The sequence below is a fragment of the Otolemur garnettii genome, unplaced genomic scaffold (assembly GCF_000181295.1).
Source record: "Otolemur garnettii isolate 467f Iridium unplaced genomic scaffold, OtoGar3 scaffold00003, whole genome shotgun sequence".
Taxonomy (NCBI): Eukaryota; Metazoa; Chordata; class Mammalia; order Primates; family Galagidae; genus Otolemur; species Otolemur garnettii.
Genome location: NW_003852398.1, coordinates 46,971,095 through 46,993,697, shown reverse-complemented (window position 1 = coordinate 46,993,697; position 22,603 = coordinate 46,971,095). Strand labels below are relative to the sequence as shown.

Below are 22,603 nucleotides of genomic sequence, written 5' to 3'. Positions count from 1 at the left end.
CAGGTATTAATGGACAGCTTCAACATGTATGATCGAAAGCATTTATCAAATGTGAAAAAGTGGCATGGTGGACGATCCAGGCCACCTCCTACTGGATTTGTAGCATTATTAAGATAGTTTTGTTTTTCTAAAATGCAATTACCTTTGTAGTTGTCTTTAGGCCATGGCTTGGGAGACTTTTGCTTTTTTATTTCAGATTAATATAAGGGTACATACATTTAGGTACCTTGTAGTAAAGTCAGAGTTGTAGTTGAGCCCTTCACCCAGGAGATATGCCATATACCCCTCCATTGTGCCCGTTAGGTGAGAGCTTGCTAAACCTCCTTCTTCCTTCCCCCACCTGAATTTAATTATACTTTTCTCTCATGGGGGCATGTAGTTGTTCATCTTCTGGTTTCATTGAGTACATTGAATACTTGCTTATCTATTCTTGGGATACTTTCATGTGCATCTAGGTAAATACGAAAGACGTAAAGCCTCCACCTTTCTCTATGGCTGAATGGTATTCCATGGTATGAATATACCGTAGTCATTTATCCATTAGTGAGGTGATGTGGTCCCTGCACTTTTTGCCTCCTTAACAAAAGAGGAAAGATAAAGGGAGCAACTATATTATTTTTTGTATGTCATTTAACTTGTGGGAGTTTTCATTTAACTCCTAGTGAATATATCTTACATACATTTTTGTCATGATAAAATGGGCTCATAAAAACAGAAGAAATTGCTTAGTAGCTGCTCTCATAGAAGGAAATATAGCTGGAAGCCAGGCACAGTGGTGTGTGTCTGTAGTCCAGGTACTTGGGAGGTTGAGATGGGAGGAATGCTTGAGGCAGGATTTGGAGGCTGCAGTGTACTGTGATCCAGTCTGTAGAGTAGCTACAGCACTCTAGCCTGGCAACATCGTGAGACCTTGTCTCTAAAAACAGAAATAGTGCAGCGGGATTTCACACCTTTGTTTTCCTTCCTTTAATGCTGCTATATAGTAGCTTTGGGGTCTTCTTTTTATCTCTTCTTCCTTCTTATTTCTCAGATCAGGTCTGAGATGGCTGAGATGTCGAGGGGTACACTGTGTGTTACCACCTTACCTCTCCACCTTAACCTCCTCAAAGGTGAATGATTACATGTCTGGGAGCGAGGAGGAGGAGGAACACTTGCGATGGTGTAATTAGTGATTAACGTGACTGTCTCCTTCATTAGCATCTTAGTATATTTCATTTGTCTCCATACAAGGAATAGGTACTTAGAGATTTTTTCATGGAGTATGCAAATCAGGTGGATGGTTCCTGTCACTTAACCAGGGCTTTTAAATAAACATCATGCAATTGCAGTGTCTTCTAACACTGAGCTGTTTCTTTGGAGTAGGCTGTGTTAATTTCTGGTTGAGAAATTTCACCTACAACTAGTCACTTCAGTATGTAACTTGAGTCCTTAAAGGTCACCCTGGAGGAACAAGAGAGGGTCACATGGGGTATGAGAGGAGTAGAGTGGTTTCTAGAACTGGGGAAAGGTGGGACCCAGATAAGAAATATTTACATGAGGCAAAGTCACATTTGGCCTGTTTTCACAATTTAGCCAGGGCTCTCCCCTGCTGAACCTAGGCTACCTGCCCCTGAAGTCTGGCTTACCCATAGTGCTACATGCATTCCCCAGGTACACGCCAACTGACTCCTTAGGTAGAAAGAGAGGTCCATTTGGGGTTTAAAATGTGACAAAACAATCTGTATACTGATAATCATGATTGTTATCTTCTCTGTGTATACTTAGGTTCATACATTTTCAATCTTATGAGACAAGAATTTAAAGGACCAAGGTAAGCCAGGGTGGTGGCTCATGCCTGTTGGTATTCCAGGAGGCTGAGGTGGGAGGATTGCTTGAGGTCAGAGAGTTTAAGATCAGCCTAAGCAAGAGAGACATCCCATTTCTACTAAAAGTACAGGAATTACCCAGGCATTGTGGTGGGTACCTGTAGTCCCAGCTACTTGGGAGGCTGAAGCAGGAGGATCACTTGACCCCAGGAGTTTGAGGTTGCTTTGAACTAGGCTGACACCACAGCACTCTAGCCTAGGCAACAGAATGAGATTCTGTCTCAAAGAAAAAAGAAAAAAACTGCACAATAAAGTTTCTTGGTTTTTATATGTTGCGTGTGTATGTTTTTAATAGTTTTTATTTATACGTTTCATGTATGTGTTTGCTCGGCAGATCGGTTCCATGCTGAAGTGAAATGACCATGAATTCGTTTATTCAGCAAATCCTATAGAACCTCAAACAACAGCTCTGTTCTAAGTGCTGGGAGTGTAGCAGTGAACAGAACAAAGTCATAGGGCTTTCATTCTAATTGTAAGAGATAATAAACAAATAGATCAGATGTAAAATACTGGGAAGAAAATTACAGGTGGCAGGGTGGTGATCAGGCTGAGGTGGAGCTTTAGAGTAGTGAGAGAGGCCTCACATACCTGGTATGTGAGCAGGCACTAAAAGGGAGTCAGGGCATTGTGCCTTTACTGGCAAAGAACAACCAGAGCAGACCCCAAGATGGGAGGGTGCTTGGTGGGAAAGAGAGACAATGAGGGTAGCAGGACTGAAAAGATGCGATGGAGAGTGGTCAGAGAGGAGCTCAAAGGAGCAGTGAGGACTGGATGTCATGGAGAATCCTGTGGGTCTGGATAAAGACTTCGGATTTTATTACTATTGAGTAATGTCAGGAAGCATCGTAGGAGATGGAGCACAGATTTGACATGGTCTGACTTACGTTTTTAAGATACGACCCTAATTGCTGTGTGGAGAACATACTGAAAAGGGGCAAGGGTGGAAGCCAGCACATCCAATAGAAACTTACTGCAGTGGTTCAGTTAAGATGATGATGACTTTGGGGAAGGTGGTAGTGGTTGACAGAGTGAGAGGTGTTCAGATGCTGGATGTGTTTCAAAGATAGAATTGCTGGGATTTGCTGATAGACTGAGTGAGGAGTGTATGGAAAGATGATGCCAGGGTTTCCCCTTGTTTAGAATGGAGTTGATATTTATGGAGAGAGGGAAGACTGAAAAGAGCAGGTCTGGGAGGTAGATTCAAGAATAGGTTTGTTTTTTTTTTGCCATTTTTGGCTGGGGCGTGTTTGAACCTGCCACCTCTGCTTACTCCTTTGAGCCACAGGCGCTGCCCTCAAGATTAGCTTTTATTCTACAAATTAGTTCTACAATGGAAGCAACACTTAGAAAATTGTATCTACTGATTTGTTAGATAATTTGTTAATTTTTGGCATAAAAGTGTTCTTTTGTTGTTCACCAGGTAAAACCATGAAAACTGGTAGTTTTTTAAATAGGGCACAAAGCAGGATGGAACTAGTGGTTTGAGTCCATAAAGGAGAAAGCTCACCAAGGGTGAATCAGGAACACTACTTCAAAGACTGAAGTTTCAAACATCTAATTGGTTTCCCATTTAAAATACAAAAAAAGCTACCATCTGCCAGTGACATTTTTATTTCCCCTTTCTTACTAGAATCTCCAGCCGTGCCATCTTAAAGCTAGTATGAAAAATTTGGAACTTGGCAATTTCTACTTGGGAGAAGGGGGAAAATCCAAAAAGCGAAAATGGCTCAGTAGAATGTTGACTCTCCTCAGGACCTAATTACCGCTGGTGCATTCGTAGTCTCCTCCGGCTCAGGAATTTCTCTGCTTTAAACTTTTTATTGTTTTTTTTTCCCTAAACAGTTCATATACTATTAACTTTCAGTCTTAAGATTTCACTTCAGTTCTAATTTCTGTAAGGAGGAAGCCTTCATCCTCGCGTCTAGGACAGACTCCTTTCCCTCCCAGCCTTTATTTCAGTTAGTGGGAGTGTGTGGTTGAGTGGACTTGAGCTACCTTGAAGCTCTGTGAAAAACGCCCTGCCTGGGGATGATCCTTATTACATCTCTGGGACCTGACAGTGGACCCTCAAGCAGTACATGTTGAATAATGGACCTAATTCTTTATAAATCAGTGTAGTACACTACTTTTTACATACATTATATGTGTTGTCTAGAATCTCTAAAGGATATTTGACAAGGAAATTGCCATATTTTGCACATTTGGATTTTAAGACCCAAGGGAGCTAAGTGAGCCGCGCAGAATCATAGGACCTGTAACTAACTGGCAGGGCCATGTTTGGAACTGAGAGCAGATGTTCTCGAGTCCTCATTGGTGTTCTTCTAATATCCAGCACCTTGATGCTGTATAAGCTCTTGTTGTTTTGGTGACTTTTGTCTTTTTAAAATACTCAAGACAGATGCTTATTTCATTCTGTGAAGATAAAATAGACAAGATTTAGTCTCCTCACTTTCAGTGTGTGGAGTTATCTTTTCCTAGAAGAAAAATCCTTTAAAAAATTAAGCATCAAAAACTTATAAATGGAATCGTACTTTTTTCTATTTTCTCTGCTGTGTCCTTATCTCCCAAAAGTATGATAGCAATTTTTAAACATTCCAGATTTGTGCTTTCCAACAACTAGTCATGTGTGGTTCTTAAATTTAAGTTTAAATTAAAAGTCTTTCAGTTCTTTAGTTGCATGAGTCACATTTTAAATACTCAACATCTATCTGTGGCTAGCAGCTATCTTTTTGGACAGTAGACACTTCTGTCATCCCAGAAAGATCTGTTAGATAGTGCTGTTAAGGGACGTGATAACTGAAGGACCCCCCCCCTTTTCATTCTTTCATTGTTCCTTCCTTCCACATTGAATAGTCCCCACGAGTTTAATTTGTAAACAGTCGAAATTTTTTTCTAATTTTGCATGGGGTCCTTCCTCAAATAAAGGTGTCTAGAACATATTAGGTCTTCAATGAAATGTTTGCATCAGCAGAATTTGTCTCTTTCTGAGAATAGACGTGGAAAGACATATGAAGAATTTCTTAATATTGTTTAAAGTGTTAGAGTTTCCAAAGTGTCCTTAACTTAAACATTTGCTTTCAGTTAAACTTTCCAAACTTTGGAGTAAGTGGAGTTTCAGAAGGTCTTGTGGTGGCAATCTTATTTTGCAAGGTTGTGGTTTGCCTCTTAGTAAAACCTGAGGAGGTGGGATCTTTTTCAAACCGTATCTCTGTCTCCCTATTCTTTTCTTCTTAACTGATGATACCAAAATTTCTGATAGATCAGAAAAATTACAGTTTTTCCTCAAAGAACACATATAGTTTTAGAAAAAAAGTATCTTTTATTCAACCTCTTTAGACGATATGTAGTTCTTAGAAGCTTTCCTGGTGATTCTTAGAGAGCCAGTTTTGAGAACCAGTATGCTAGATCATATTGAGATTCTTACATAGTCAGTTAATGTACTGATTCTCAGCTTTGAAATACTCTAATAGAGACAAGTACTATCAAAGATCTGGCTTTAGCTCTTAGGTAACAGTAATGAATTGAATTAAGTTACCAATTACTAAACATCTGACATGTTTCAGAAGCTCTCTGTAGTTTGGACACAACTACCTTGCAAACTAGGTAGTTTTCAGATAGACAGACTCAGGCCAGCAGTAACTTATAGGTTGAGAACACTGCGCATTAGGAAAAGTATTAGGTATTATTACCTAATTATCATTTAGGGGTAGGCACTGGCTATTAGGAAAGGTGAAGTATCATGGAAAACATGTATGTTGCTCATTAAGTACCCTAGTAAAATCCTATGAGGAAGTTAGGTATATAAGTATAACTGATAAGTTTGAATCTGATGAACAGTTGGGTCTACATATTACCTTTCTTAGATGGAACCATATCATTTCAGGTGTAAGTAAATCAGGCTCTGCCATTTTAGAAATTAAGCCATTTATGATGAATGACTCTATTTTATACAAATAATTTTTCTTTGGAAATTACTATTTGAATTTGCACTGTGTTTCTTTAATTACCCGTTTGAGTCTCAGAGTTTTAGTTTAAAAAAAAAATTGTCATAAGAATTGTGTTCTTAAAGCATTTGTAAAGAAATATTTTAAAGGGGGAATGTTTTCTGGCAGAGCTGGTCAGGGAATAGCCTTTCTACTAATTCACATATAAATTTCTAGAAATAATAGATTTGGCTTGGAGAAAGTATTATACTGCCTCACCTGTATCCGTCCCAATTACTTGGCAGATTTGCTAACCAGAAACAAAGTTAAGATTTAGAAATTAAAGCAAAATAACAATAACAACAAAAGAACTTTAACATAAAAGAGCTTCACTGTGCCTACCTATGCTTGGACACTATAGTTAGACTTTTATGCACAGTTATGAGAAATGTGACTCTGTGGTTTCTAGAACCAGGCCATGTTAGAGGGAAACTGAACACTGGCAGAGGTGGATCCAGCTAGAGATGGCATCTTGGGGAAACAGAAGGTAAGAAAATCATGAAAAACAGAACCAAAGTTTAAGAAAAATAGCAGTTCATAAGAGCCTTTTTTTTTTTTTTTTTTTGCAGTTTTTGGCCAGGGCTAGGTCTGAACCTGCCACCTCCAGCATATGGGGCTCGTGCCCTACTCCTTTGAGCCACAGGCGCCGCCCCATAAGAGCCTTTTAGGTTAGAGGCAAGGACGGGACCTGAGGTTTGATCATTGTAACATCTCCATATAGCATAATACTAACATAAAAGAACAATAGTGCTTTAAACCTGCAGTCCCCACCCTCTAGGATCCCAGTCCCATCCCCAACTTCCCAAGTCCCCTGAGCTTCTGGTCTGTGGTCTATGATAGCCTATTAGGAACTGTGCTGCACAGCAAGAGGTGAGCAGTGGGAGAGCAAGTGAAGCTTTATCTGTATTTACAGCTGCCTCTCATTGCTCACATTACTGCGTTAGACTCTCGTAGGACTGAGAACCCTACTGTAAACTGCACATGTAAGGGATTTAGGTTGTACGTTACTTATGAGAATCTAATGCCTGATGATCTGAGGTGGAGACATAATGTGCTTGAATCAGCCTGAAGCTTTCCTCTCCACTCTTCCTTTGTGGAAAAATTGTCTTCCACAAAACTGGTCCCTAATACTAAAAAGGTTGGTGACTGCTGCTTTACATCTCAATACAAAAAAGACTCAGCCAACTATGCATTTCTGGAATATTTCAGTCTTAAATCATCTTAAAATCAGATTTTTTCAAAGCCTTAGCAGGCTTTTTACATTTTTTTCTTTTTTTTTTTGAGACAAGGTCTCACTTCTGTTACCCTAGGTGGAGTGCAGTGGCATTATCGTAACTCACTGAATCCTGAAACTCTTGGGCCCAACTGATCTTTCTGCCTCAGCCTCCCAAAGTAGCTGGGACTACAGGAGGCACCTGGTTAATTTTTTCTATTTTGGTTGTGAAGGGTTTCACTCTTGCTCAGGTTGGTCTTGAACTTTTGAACTCAAGCGAACCTTCCCCATCAGCCTCACAGTGCTAGGATTACAGGCATGAACTACTGCACCCAGCCTTTTGTGTACATTTTTAAGCTACAGTCTTACATCCTATTTTCTCTATTTAGCATTAAATAACTAATTACCAATAAATTGAAGTTTCTTTTGTCACTTATAGTAATCTCTTTAAGTGAATGTATAATACTCTCAAGTACCTGTGCTATATGATTTGCCATTTTCTCTTTGTAGACTATTTAGTCCATTTACATTTATTATGATTCAGTTGTAATCAGGCCTGCCATTGTATTTCTTTTATTTTCTGTTTCTATAATCCTGCTTCCCTGTCATTTTTTGTGCTTATCATGTATTTTTTAGTTCTTTTTTAATTATTGAAATTCTAGTTACAGCTCTTTGTATTATTTTTGGTGGTTGCTCTACTTAGAATATTGAATTTCTTTAGCTGAATGAAATATAGGAATCTTCAAACAGATACTTACCCTTGCATTAGTGCTCTTGTTGTCATATAAATGTTAAATCAGCAATACATTTTTACATTTTTTGCTACAGTAGTCATAAGGCTTTTAAAAAAACAAAAAGATAATATTTAAAAACACTTTTCTTACTTACTCACATTTACTTCCATTCTTTATTTCTGATACTTCTTTCCTTCCTTGAACATTTCTTTTAATGTAAGTCAGCTGGCAACAAATTCTCCCCAGTTTTCGATCATCTAAACATGTCTTTATTTTACTTGAGATTTGAAGAATAGTTTTGCTGGATTCTTTTTTTAGTTCTTTGAATATGCTATTTAAATGTCTTCTGGCTCTATTGTTTCTGATAAGAAGTCAGCCAACTTTATATGATGTGCTATTTTTCTCTTTATTTTCAAGATTCTCTTTTTACCTTCAGTTTTCAGCAGTTTGCCCTGGAGGGTTTTTCTTTGTATCCTTTTTGAGTTTAAATTTTGTTGTTCTTTATTGGTATTACCTAGATTTGGAGAGTTTCAGGCTTTTAAATCTTTAAGCCAGTGCTTTTCTCTCCTTTTGCCATTTCCATCTGCTATTATGTCTACACAGTGAATTTTTCATTTCAGTTATTGCAATTTTCTTTAAAAATTTATTCCAGGTCTAGCATTTCTGATTTTTTTTTCTTTTTTTTTTCAGACAGGGTCTTGTTCTTTTGCTCCAGGTCCTCCTACCTCAGCTTCCTGAGCAGCTGGGACTGTAAGTGCATGCCACCATGCCTGGCTAATTTTAAAATTTCTGTAGAGACAAAGTCTTGCTGTTGCCAGACTGGTTTCAGTCAAACTCCTGGCTCAAGCAGTCCTCTTCTCTTGACCTCCCAGATTGCTGCTGTGTCCAGTCTAGAATTTCTTTTCTCTTATCTTTTTCTTCCTTTCTCCTTCCTTTCCCCTTTCCTTTCCCCTTCTCCCTCCTTTTTTGAGACAGTGTCTTGCTTTATCTCCAGGGCTAGAGTACAGTGGTGTCAACATAGCTCTCTGCAACCTCAAACTCCTGGACTTGAGCAATCCTTCTGCCTCACCTTCCCAGGTACCTGGGACTGTAGGCATGTGCCATCATGCCTGGCTAATTTTTCTATTTTTAGTATCAGACAAAGTGTCACTTTGCTCAGGCAGGTCTTCAAATCCTGAGCCAAAGCAATTCTCTCACCTCAGCCTGCCAGATTGCTAAGATTATAGGTATGAACCACTGTTTGTGGCCCCAGTGTAGAATTTTTAATTTTTAAAATATAGCTTCCGTTTCTCTGTTAAGATGGTATTTTCATTACTGTCTGGTATCATACAGTGACCTTTGATTTTTAAACATATTTATTATAGCTATTTGAAAGCTTTGTCTCCTAAATCCTCTATCTGGACCACTTTGAGTTAATTTCTAATGACTACTTTTTTTCATCTGAGTAGAGTGTACATTTTCCTATTTTTTAGCATGTCTACTAATTTTTCGGATGGAAATTGGACATATAGGTAATACATTGTAGAAACTTTGGGTTAGTTTTTTAAAATACTCCTGAAGATTATTGTTTTATTGATTAAGATATTATACTACCAAAGACTTTATAAGCCTTGAACATTTATGCTATACTATACTAAATTTTTTAAAAATACATTTTTTCAATAATAAATTAACCTTAGATAGCTGTAACTTTTTTACTTTATTTAAAAACAGGCCAGGCATGGTGGCTCACATGCTAATCCTAGCACTTTGAGAAGTTGAGGTGGGAAGATCCCTTGAGTCCAGAAGTTTAAGACCACCCCAAGACCACCACCTTGTCTCTACAAAAAATGAGAAATTAGCTGGGTGAGGTGGCAAGTGCCTGTATTCCCAGCTACTTGGGAGGCTAAAGTAGGAGGATCACTGGAGTTCAGGGTTTTGAGGTTTGAGATTACTGTGTTGATACCTCTGCACTCTGGCCCTAAGAGACAGAGCAAGACACTGGCTGTTGCATAATAACACTTAGCATAAAACCCAGGCACGTTACATAATGGTATAAAAATATTTCCTTCTTTTATGTCCTTATTCTATAAGCTTTTTGTTTTTTCTTTTGAGACGTTTTTGTTAAAAACTAAGACACAGACACACACATTAGCCTAGGCCTTTGCAGGGTCAGGAGCATCGATATCACCGTGGTTTCCTCCCCACACCTGTCCCACTGGAAAGTCTTTGGGCAGTGTGCATTTATGAAGCTGTTATTTTTTGTAACAGTGCCTTCTTAGAAACCTGCTGAAGGATCTGCCTGAGGCTGTTTTACAGCTAACTTTTTTTTTAATAAGTAGAGTTCACTCTAAAACAGTGATAGTATATACAGTTGTGTACAGTGTTAGGTGATGTGTATAGTTGTACGTGCTCTGTTTTCATACCATCGGCAGCACAGGAGGTTTGTTAACACCAGCAGTGCTACAAACATGTAAGTTATGTGTTGCATTGAGACCTTATGATGCCTGCGATGTCACTAGGAAAAGAGGGTTTGAGTTGTGTGCATATGTATGCCTTTGTTTTTAGTTGCTAAATTGGCTATTTCATGACATTAATTTAATACAGTAGTGTTAAGCAGTTGCTGTTAAACTACATATCTGAGGAATTTTGATCTTTAAACTGTCTTTATTAATATTTTAGTCCAAAAATTTTGGGGATGAACACCATTTTTGTGGTGAACTTTAACATTTTTGAAATATAATTTTGGGTTTATTGAAATCAGCCGTTCTATGTGTGGCCCATTGTTGATAGAAATATAGGACACATTTCTGAGCTGTCAGCCAGGAATTTAAATCTTGACCTTTCTACTTAATAGTGTGAGACCTTTAGAAAAAACTTGCCACCATCTGACCCTGAGTTTTCTTACATGCAAAATTAGGTTCGTCTCCCTAATCTGAAAACACAGTTTGGGTCTCCCTAATCTGAAAATCTGAAATGCTCCAAAATCTGAAGCTTTATGAGTGCAACATGACTTAACATTAAAGGAAAATGCATATTGGGACATTTTGGATTTGGGATTTTTGGATTAGGATGGTAAACTCTGGTAAGTATAATGCAAATCTATCAAAATCTGAGAAATTCCAAAATCTAAGACACTTTCTGTCCCAAGCATTTTAGGTAAGGGATGCTCAGCCTGTATCCATAATGAGAACTATCATGAGTTCTTGTGAAAAATGTATGAAATGCCAAGTGTACTCCATGTATCTGGGTACAGACTAAATGTCTTTTTTTATCACATGGTTCTCTGTGCATATTGCTTTTCAGTGTTTTTCACATTTATGATGTCAGTAGTCAATGGTATTTCTGTATCACTTTGTCGACTTTTGGTTCTTTCTCTTTAAAATAAAACAATTTGAAATGTAGATTGCAGAGTTACATTGTTAATTGATACTATAATAGAAGTTACAAGTTTTATGGTAATTTGAATTAATGTTTTGAAGCTTTTAGTTTTTTTTTTTCTTTTTCTGGAGACAGAGTGTCACTCTGTTGCTCAGACTTGAGTGCTGTGGCATCAGCCTAGCTCATAGCCTAGCTCACTTCCATTAGTAGGTTCAAGTACCTCCTCTTAGCCACCGTGTAGATGGGACGATAGGTGCCCAGCACAGTGCCTGGCTGATTTTCTTCCATTTTTGTAGAGGCAGGGTCTTGCTCTTACTCAAGCTGAAAAGATTTTAGTTCGTTGACATTAGCAAGTTGTGTGGGATTTTAAATGATGTATAAGTTATTTTATTCTTAAAAAATTCTGTTGGTAACTCAGTCTTGAATGGTTAGTAAAGAACATGATGGGCTGTGTAGAGTATTGAATTCTTTGTCTGCAATCAGCAGTTCTGACTTGGTTCATTGTAAAGTCACATGGTCACACCATCCACTTTTATCTGTGGCACTTGAGTTTTGAGCTTTGCATTAATGCCGTTGGATATTAATAGAGCATTGTTAACCAGAGCAGATTGGATTCCTGTAAAACAATACTTGGTTTTGAAAGAGTAGTCTGTGGGGGAAGCATTACACTGAATGCACCAATCACCGACAGCACGGATAGGAAATGTTGGTAGCTTTGGGATGATACAATTGGCTAGTACTTGATTTAAAAAAAAGTCAGGACAGACAATTGTTAGAGAAAACCCAGCCACTTTGGCATCTAAATTTGCATATGTATGCACATATTTTTAGTTGCTAAATCAGCTCTGTTTTGTAGTATTAAGCAGATGCTATACAACTACATGAGACATTTTGATCTTTACCGTGTTTTTCTTGACATTTTAATTTAAAAGTTTGTTTTTAGCATGTAGATAGCATTTTTTGGTGAACTTCAACATTTGGAAGTATAATTTTGGATTTATTTAATTAAAGATTAAGGCGCTTATTAGCAGAGCAATAAATTTTTGTGTGTATTACCTGTGCCCAGAAATAAAGATTTTCATTCTTCTGGTTATCATTAACTGTCACTAAATTTGCTTAACTAATACTAGTCCCATAAGTTTTGCTTCTGTTCTCAGACTATGTAATCCATCAGTAACCCTGGGTAGTCCTTGCCACTAAGGAAAATGGGGAAGGAAGCAATATGTCATTTATTAAGCAATTTTTCGTGTCAGAGGTGCAAACCATTTCCAGTACGGTGACCAGGTCTTTAAAGCCACATTCTTTATGCTGTATCCCATGGCTTGCTGGTGGTGTGGGTGAGAGATCCTTTATCACCATCAGGGGGAATGATGGTGTCGTATTTGTATGTGGGGGTCATTGTTTCTGTTTTATTCTTCCAGAGGAAATCTTAAACTCTGCAAATATTGAATCGTAAGAAGCTATGTAGTATAGTCTAAACTAATGAAGTTTTGCAGTATTTATTTTTATGTATTTATTCAGCATCCAGTTTTAAACTCTCAACACGGGTGATTGTAATAGTGGGTCACTTATTTGTTATAATAACAGTCAATTATATTTAGCTCTTACTCTGTAATGTCAGGCAATGTCCTGAGCATTTAATGTATTTTCTCAGTCTCTTAAAAATCTTAATTGTGGAATATGAAAAGAACATAAAGCATAAATGTGTAGCTTATCAAGTGAATACCTATGTAATCACTACCCAGATCATGAAATAGGTTATTACTGTGCATCCCTTTGTAATTCCTCCGCAAAACAGCTACTGTCCTGACTTAGTAGCGATATCTTGGTTTTTTAAAAATATTTTTTGGTCATTTTTTGTATTCTTGAAAACTCTTGAGTCCTATTAGTCTAGTTTTTCAACTTTATATAAATGGAATCATATACACACACACGTATACATATATATATATATTTATTTATTTATTTTTTGCAACACAGTCTTACTTTTTTGCCTCAGTAAAGTGCTATGGCATCACAGCTCACAGCAACCTCAAACTCTTGGGCTTAATTAATTCTCTTGCCTCAGCCTCCCAAGTAGCTGGGACTATAGGCACCTGCCACAATGCCCTGCTATTTTTGGTTGTAGTTGTCATTGTTGTTTGGCAGGTCTGAGCTGGATTTGAACCTGCCAGCTCCGGTGTATTTGGCTGGAGCCCCAGCTGTGGAGCTATAGGTGCGGATCCATGGACTCATATAATTGTAATGGCATCTTTTATTCACTTTTAGTTTATGACATTCATATAGCTTGTGTGTTTTTATAATTCATTTCTATTGCTATTTATCTTTTATTATATAAATATATTGCTTTCTTTTATTCTGCAGTTATGGCTATTTGGATTGCTTTTAGTTTTTAGCAATTTTAAACAATACTGGTATGAACATTTTTTATGCCAGTGTCCTCTTCACAGAAGCAGTGTGTATCTCTAAAGATATATTGAGGAACAGGATTGCTGAGTTAAATAAAGGGTTTGCATCTTTCAACTTCAAAATAATGCCCTAACCTTTTTTTCAGATTTTTTTTCCTTTTATTAAGTCATATATACATAGATCATGAATACATTTATGTATGGGTGGGATACAATGCGTTGATTTTTTTTTATACAATTTGGAGTGCTTACATCAAACTAATTAATATAGCTCTCACCTCATTTACTTAATTATTGTGTTAAGACATTCATGTTCTATACTTGACAGATTTGACTTGTACCCTCGCAATATGCTCCATAGGTGTGATCCCACTGTTTACTCTCCTTCTATCAAACCTCTCCCCTCCCCACCTTCCCCCTCCACTTCTCTCCTTCATCCTGGGCTATAGTTGTGATCAATCTTTCATAAGAAATTGTGAGTAATTATAAATTGGTTTCATAAAAGTACTGAGTACACTGGATACTTTTGTAAAATTGATTGCCCGTTTATCTTTCCATAACCAGTGGGGAAGACTTTTTGTATTCATATTTTCTCATTTTATTTGCTCAAAACAATATTACCACCATTTCACAGATGTGGAAACTGAGGGCCAGAGGGATTAAATAACTTGTCAGAGTTCACATAGCTAGTCATAGCTAGTGTGTAGGGGAGCTGGGATTTGAATCTAGATTTGACTTGGGAGCAGACACTTTTCATTTTCACTCTACTATTTCAGATCTTTACTCGGAAAACAGAGATTATCCATAAAAGTTCAGTATCCAATTACTATATCTTTGATAAAAATTATAGACCTTTGGGTGGCGCCTGTGGCTCAGTGAGTAGAGCACTGGTCCCATATACCGAGGGTGGCAAGTTCGAACCCAGCCCTGGCCAAACTACAATAAAAATTATAGACCTTTGATTTTAGGGTGGACATAAAGTTCATGTGCAATTTAAAATAGTTTAATATAGTAAATTGCACATGAACTTTATGTCTACCCTGTATATTGAAGGAGTGGAGGTGGATGCATAGATTACAAGAAACCAAATAAATAAGTAATTACAGGTTGTGATATATGCTATGAAAGAAATAAAAGAGACTGAGAGTAAACTGTATGTTGAGTTATTTGGGAAGGGGAAGGCTACATTTAAGCTGAGATCTACAGGATGAGAAGAAGCCAGCCATCTTCAGGGCATTGCAGGCAGAGGGAACAGCAAGCCGAAAGTCCCTCAGTAGAAAATACTTGAAAACCAATATTTCTGTAAACTGGCAATATTATATCAAATATAAAACTCAGTTATTAAAGAATAGAAGTTGGAGGGGTTATAAAAAACTTGAAGGAAAATTGCTAGAAATAGGAAAGTGGTCTGTGGTTGGAACAATATAGAAACTTCACTTCTTTTTTTTTTTTTTTTTTTTTTTGAGACAGAGCCTCAAGCTGTCCCCCTGGGTAGAGTGCCATGGCATTACAGCCCACAGCAACCTCCAACTCCTGGGCTCAAGCGAGTCTCTTGCCTCCGCCTCCCAAGTAGCTGGGACCACAGGCGCCCGCCACAACGCCCGGCTATTTTTTGGTTGCAGCCATCATTGTTGTTTGGTGGGTCCGGGCTGGGGATTCGAACCCGCCACCTTAGGTGTACATCGCTGGCACCTTAGCCAGTTGAGCTATAGGAGCCGAGCCAGAAACTTCACTTCTAAAACAGACTGTTTGCCTTTTCTTTAATGTCAGATTTTACTGTGGGTGGTCACAAAACCTTGAGGACAAATCCAAAGACTCCCATGTGCATAGTTCTATTTTTCAAGCCTCTCTGAAAGGGTGTGGGTGTACACTAGGTACGGTGGTCCAGAGGTTGCAACAGGAAAACAAGCAGGGGAAGAAAGAACCATATGTGACTTACGGACGTTGATTAGCATGAGATGCTGTCTTGAGCAGCTAATGAGGATTTTTAATTGGAAAAATAAATCCTGCTAAGTAACAGAAACTGAATGATTGGTCCCTTTTACCTACTCTCTCTACAGAATAGCACCAAATAAACTCACAACGTTAAATAGCACACATGGTTTCATACTTACAGATTTGATATGCCTTCCCAGATGGATTGTCTGTCAGAGGTGCGGAACCTGTAGCTTTGAGGAAACTTGTGGCCTTCCTCGTCTTTAAAGTGTGTGGCCTTTTGACTGAGTCCAAATTTTACAGAACAAATCCTTTTATTGAAGGGTACAACAGAGACAGTGAAGCTTTTCTTACCTCCTTTGGTGTTCAAAAAAAGGACAACAGTCTTGGAAGTGAGAAGGCCACAGGGTTGAAGAGTTTCATGGACATTGTATACCCTGGGAAGCATTCTACCAAGAGAGCATCAAGAGTTTTAAAAAATCTCCCGGTATTATCCAGTGCAGAACTTCTGCTGTCCTTTATATGAGCACTGTGTTAAAAAGCCTTAGTTTCTGTACATTCAGAAACAAAGGAATGAGGGAAGGATGAAGCAGGTGAAAGCAAAAATAGGTGGAGGATTGGGAAGGAAGTTCAAGCAGAATGGTGTCCTGATTGGGTAATTCACCTGTCCTTTGTCTCCTTGTCCATAAGACTTACCTAAAGTAATTTATTTTGACTCACTGTAGTATGTGGAATTCTACCATTTAGGAATTCTCTGCTCTACCACATTAACAGCTTTATTATTTGAGACAAATTAACCTCTCAAAAGATTGTTTCCTCACTTAAGTGGTGAATAATACTTCTCAAAGATGTGCCAACTTGAGCAAATAGGAAATGTAAGCATTTAAGGATATGTTTGACACATAGTAGGTGTTCAGTAAATGGAGACTGTTATTAAAGTAAGTCAGTGAATTTAGGGGATCTCACCTAAAAATTCTTAGTTTAATCCCTAGGTAATAGGTAACCATCTAGATTATAAGCAACTATATTTTATAAGATCTTATTTCTTGAAGGTTAATTTCTTGGTAGCTTGCAATATTACTTAGCATAAAAAAATCTGGCATCGGCTCCATGCCTATGGCTCAAGCAGCTAAGGCACCAGCCACATACACCTGAGCTGGCGGATTCAAATCCAGCCAGGGCCACCAAACAATGATGACTGCAACCAAAAAGTAGCCAGGCGTTGTGGCAGGTGCCTCTAGTCCCAGCTACTTGGGAGGCGGAGGCAGGAGACTCGCTTGAGCCCAGGAGTTTGAGGTTGCTGTGAGCTGTGATGGCACAGCACCCTACCCAGGGCAACAGCTTGAGGCTCTGTCTAAAAAGAAAAAAAAAATGTGGCATCTATCTCAAATACACATTAAGTTGGGTCAGATCTTTTGCCAGGGTTCACCACAGCTTCAAATAGGAAAAGCTAAATCATTTCCAAACCTAACAAATCAATTCTTACCCAGAATTAAGCTCTTGAAGATTCATGAGGGAAAAAAAAAATCAATCCTTTCTGTACTATCTTTTCTAAGTGTTTGTATAGGAACACTTGGTATAGTTACAGGAAATAGTAAAAATATCTCAGAAACAGATGAAGATAAGGTGTATGTAAGTAGAAAGGCAGCTTGTTACACTACTAAATAGGCTTTTCCATCTTGTTTTTCATTTAGCATAGATGTTAATTGGGAAAGAATTTAAAACTTCCTAGAGGGATTTTTAAAATTTTATTTATGTGTGTATTATATAATTATGATTTCCCTTAATGCTGGACTTGTAACTCTTTTTCCCCCACTTGAGAACAGGGTCTTGCTCTGTTACCCAGGCTGATTATAGCTCACTGCAGTCTCAAACTCCTGGGCTCAAGTGATCTTTCACCTCAGCATCTCAAGTAGCTGAGACTACAGGCTTATGTCACCATGCCTGGCTAATTTTTCTTATTTTTTCTTAGAGACAGGATTTCACTGTGTTAACCAAGCTGGTCTTGAACTCCTGGCCTCAAGCAGTCCTCCTATCTCAGCCTCCTAAAGAGCTAATAAAATTACAAGAATGAACCACTGTGCCTGTCCTTGACTTGTGACTTTTTGAAGGCTATGCTTATCTGAATTTTTTTTAGCGTTTACATGATGTGGTTTGCTAGAATAATTTGAAGCTGCATAACTTGAATAAGGATACACAGCTTTATTTCTTTTAAAATTTCTGTATTCTCTACCATAGCTACTACCCAGTACAAGCACAAAATCTGAACAGGCAATTTTTTTTTCTTTGAGACATAGTCTCACTATGTCATCCTCAGTAGAGTGCTATGGTGTCACAGCTCACAGCAACCTCAAACTCTTGGCCTCAAGCAATTCTCTTGCCTCAGCCTCGCAAGTAGCTGGGCCTACAGGGCCTGCCACAATGCCCAGCTATTTTTTGTTGCAGTTGTCCTTGTCAGTTAGCTGGCGTGGACCCAGTTCGAACCCGCCAACTTCAGTGTGTGTGGTTGGCACCACAACCTCTGTGCTATGGGCACAGAGCCTAAACAAGCAGTTGTTAATTGAAAACTTTATACTATGCATCTCCCCTATGTATACTCCTCCCTCCAGTTTTTCCTTGTGCATGTAGTTTTTTTCTGTCACTTTAGATTATTTGATAAAGTTTGATTTGCCTGTATAAAGGTGTGTTAAGGTGATTGAGACTGAAATTTTATTTCGTAGATGAAAATACTAGAAAGCTGTCAGTATAGTTCCTTAGTATTCATCTGATTTAGGGTTAAGTGAATGTTTGACACATTTCTTGTGACAGTGGGAAAACAGCAGGATGCTTTTTAAAGTAAGTATAACTTTGTCTTATTGAAAAAATAAAACACTCACATCCAAGCCTTTTTTTCTCTCTTTTTTTTATTTTTAGGAATCATACATAAAGTCATTTATGTTATTTTTTACTTTTTATCCATTGGAAAACAAACACAGTAAAGAACATAAACCCATCATTTCTGTGAAAATGGCAGGTAGATTGGAGATTTTTATTTATGTACCTTTGTATCAGGATAGTCTATGGTTCATAATTGCGTATTTGGGATTTCCTACAATTATAAAGTTGTTTTTTTTAAATTGAATGGTAACTATGTACATTAATGCACTTCTGGGGTACAGTGTGGGGTTTTCATACCCAAGATTATAAAGTTTTTATACAATTTTTTTTTGTGTGTGTGTGTGTAGACAAAATGTCATACCTGATGATTTCCTTAATTCTCTGAAATGTATCCAAAGAAACAAAAGGTATATATCCACTTGGTATTTCAGGAAGTTAATACAGTTATGAAGCCAACTTATATTTAAGTCTGTTAATTAAGGTGTAGATAATAATAAACACCTTACTTGATTTTAACTTAATATACATTACATACACAGACAGGGTAGCCTAATTATATGTACCCTTGTATTAATCCAAAATAAATAAAATTTAAAAAAATTACTGCTTGATACATGCAGTATTGCAATGGAAAATTGTACTTTGTTTCTTGAACATTGTTGTGTACAGTATAGCAACATTATTGCTGGATTTTCAACTTTTTTTGAGGTGGGATTCTGATTAATTCTCCATAACAAATTGCTTTTAAAAATGCCCTCATCAATACGTAGCCTTGGAAAATGTGGCTTATTAAGTATACACGTGTTTACTTTTCTTTTAATAGAGATGGGAAGAGAGATGTCTTTTGAGTGTATATTAGACATTGTATTTTCTTATAATACAGAATTCATTCATAAAATAATTTAAGAGTACTTATGTATCTTAGCATGAAAACTAAGGAACTTTTATCTAAAGTTACTAGAAGTTAACAGACAAACTTTTTTGTTTTGGCTTTATTTGAATAATTGTATGGTTGAGCCACCAATCCCTACTTAGAGTCAGTTTTTAAAATTTGGTATTTTCACTGACTCTCTCCTGGAATACACTCAATAATGCAAGTACAGCCAAAGCAGGTTGTTCTTGTAACTGAGCTATGCAGGCCCCTGGGCACAGTGGGTTTGGGGTGTGTGTGTACGTGTGTGTATTTTGATAGCCTAAATGTCTAACTCATGAATAAAGAAAATGTATATCCATGCAATGGAATATTACTTGGCAGTGAAAAGAAGTGAAGTACTAATAGACACTATCAACCTTGAAAATGTTTTGCTAACTGAAAGAAGCTACACTCAGAGTCTGTACACATATCACATGATTGCATTTACATGCAGTGTTGGAGTAGACAAATTTTGGAGACAGAAAGCTGGTTGGTGGTTACCAGGGGCTAGAGGAAGGAGGAATGGGGAGTGACTAATGGGCACTGAGTTTCTTTTTAGGGTGATAAATATATTGTAAAACTGATTGTGGTGATAGTCATACAGCTTTGTAGATACACTAAAAGTCATTGTATTCAATGGGTGAATTGTGTGGCATGTGAATTATGTCTCAGTGCTGTTTAAAAAGTATAGTAGACTTGGGATGCTTTTAAATTTTTTCTGGGAGTAAAGTACCATACTTACGGACATTCCTCTTACAGTACAGTAATCATTTTTAGATAATAGTTATAAAACCATGTTATAAGAAAAATTATAATTATTCTTAGTTGTGAGCTACTATCAGAAGTGTTTTACGTTAGATTCATATTTCAGTTCTTAATAGTCTTTAAATTAGTCATTTTCCACGTATTTCATGTAGCTGAGGTTATAACTAAGTCTGTGAGGATTTGTCTCTTATCAAAAAGCTAAACTATTTTTTAAAAAATACCCAAAGTATTGCTTCTGGTTTATTTTAATGTTTCTTCTCTTCATGATCAAAGAATTATCAGTGTTTAAGCTAAATAAATACAGAATCTAAGAGCTGATCTGGATTGATTAGCACTTTTAAAAGCAGCTGGGCCCAGTTGCTCCAGTCTGTAATCCTAGCACTGTGGGAGGCTGAGGTAGGAGGATCACTTGAGCTTCAGTTCAAGACCAACCTGAGCAAAAATAGAAAAAAATAGCTGGGTGTTGTGGCAGGTGCCTGTAGCGCCAGCTTCAGGAGGAATCGCTTGAGCCAAGGACTTTGAGGTTGCTATGAGTTAGGCTGATACCATGGCACTCTAGCCTGGGGCAATAGAGTGAGATTCTGTCTGAAAAAAATAAGTTAATTAAATAAGTGAATAAATAAAACATATAGAAATATTGCATTAAATGGAATTGAATGGCAGATGTTGGTCAAGGGAAAAGGGAAGTGTGCATTATGTAAATTTTGCACTGTCATAGCACAAAATGTGCTGCATCTCATTTCTGTAATTAGAAATTATATTCAGAATTTCACTGACGTCTCTGAAGCACTGAGAATGGTTTTAAAAATTTAATCAGTCTTGGCTTGGTGCCCATAGCTCAGTGAGTAGGGCACCGGGCACATACACTGAAGGTGGTGGGCTTGAGCCTGGCCTGGGCCTGCTAAACAATAATGACAACTGCAGCAAACCAATAGCTGGGCATTGTGGCAGGCGCTTGTAGTTCCAGCTATTTGGGAGGCTGAGGTAAGAGAATCACTTGAGCCCAATAGTTTGAGGTTGCTGAGAGCTGTGATGCCACGGCACTCTACTGAGGGTGACATAGTAAGACTATGTCTCACACAAAAAAATAATAATATTATTAATTAGTCTCTTCTGCATGTAAGGAAAAAATGTCTGGAATACAGCTGTATTTTATTTTCTGCTGTGAAGATACAGGTACAGGAACAACTGTGGGCTGTCTGGGACAATAGTTTAGATCCAGAATGTCTTTCATTTCCCAAGTCATCTCCCTTCTCCCTTTATGACCTTTTAAAGACCCTGTTACTAATTTGAAGTGTGTTGTACGCCTTGGATGTATGGGGACACAACAACACTGAGAGAGGCAGTAAGTTGAGAACAAAGAGCTAAGAATTATAGAATCAGACATGGAACATAAAAACCTAAGAAGGAAACATCAGTTTATGTCTAAATCTGAGAAAAATTGCAAAAGAAAGTTTGAAGAATGCTTGAGTGACTGAATGCAGATTAGGAGTGAGGAAAGGGAGGAGATAAGAACGAATCTTGGGCTCCAGGGACTCCTGCCATCTTGGTGTGTAAAGGGAAAACCGTATTCACTGGTCATGAAGAGAAGCTTTAAATTGTTATTGTTGACATTTCAGATGTTGGAAAGGAGGGGACTGTGTGAAGTGGGTTTGTGGCTGGGGAGATGTGGTCCGAATTGATTGACAGCTAGTCTGTGCCCAGCAGTCGGTATTGTTAGTGCTCTGCAGACTTCACCAAAGTGTAATTAAAATGCGTATTAAAATGGGTTTACTGTCATGGGGAGAGTTAAATTTTAAGGACTCTCAGTAATTGAGAGTTCCTTTACATTTTCCTTAGGTAAAATATTAAAAAACCCTTGATGCTTGGAAATCTATACTGTATCTTTCTAACTACAGTTAAGTGAATTTAGTTTTTTTTTTATTTATCAAGTTATTTTAAATTTTAAATAACTCTTACACATAATTTTCATTTCTTTTTATAACCAGGAACCTTTTGAGGATGGCTTTGCCAATGGAGAAGAAAGTACTCCAACCAGAGACGCGGTGGTTACATACGCGGCAGAGAGTAAAGGGGTCGTGAAGTTCGGCTGGATCAAGGGTGTCTTAGTATGTACATGTGGGCTTGCATTTTAGAATTACAGCATTTCTGTTGATTATACAGCCTTCTCAATATCGTTATTAGTTCTCAAGAAAATTTTTATTTTTCCCTGTTATAACTTATCCAAGTACCCGGGAAGGCCACATTAATAACTTGTATCTCTTTTCCTTTTGGACCTTAAATTCAGTAAAGAAGATGTATGTTTTAATTTAACCAAATTATCCCTGACTTCCTGTACATTATATTTCATTGCCACTTGTGAACCTCACATATTGTCACATTTTGGAGATTAGCTATAAAGTTATCAATGAAAGCCAAGCAGGGAGCAGAGCTTAAATACACAGCTTCCTTTCAAGCTAACTCTCTGATCTTTTGAAGAGAAGCTTATGGAAGGTAACAAGTAACAGAGTAAAGGTCTCCTTTTCTTAAATTAATTTCCATGCGCAGGTC

General features: G+C 37.7%; 1 protein-coding gene across 1 annotated transcript in view; it reads left to right on the top strand.

Moving 5' to 3' along the window:
* Window positions 1-22,603, top strand: part of SLC12A2 (solute carrier family 12 member 2) — a 90,728-nt gene that overhangs the window by 4,599 nt on the left and 63,526 nt on the right. Inside the window, exon 2 of the mRNA XM_023514764.1 lies at window positions 22,042-22,161. Coding sequence (XP_023370532.1) covers window positions 22,042-22,161 — 120 coding nt within the window. The remainder of the gene's footprint in view (window positions 1-22,041; window positions 22,162-22,603) is intronic.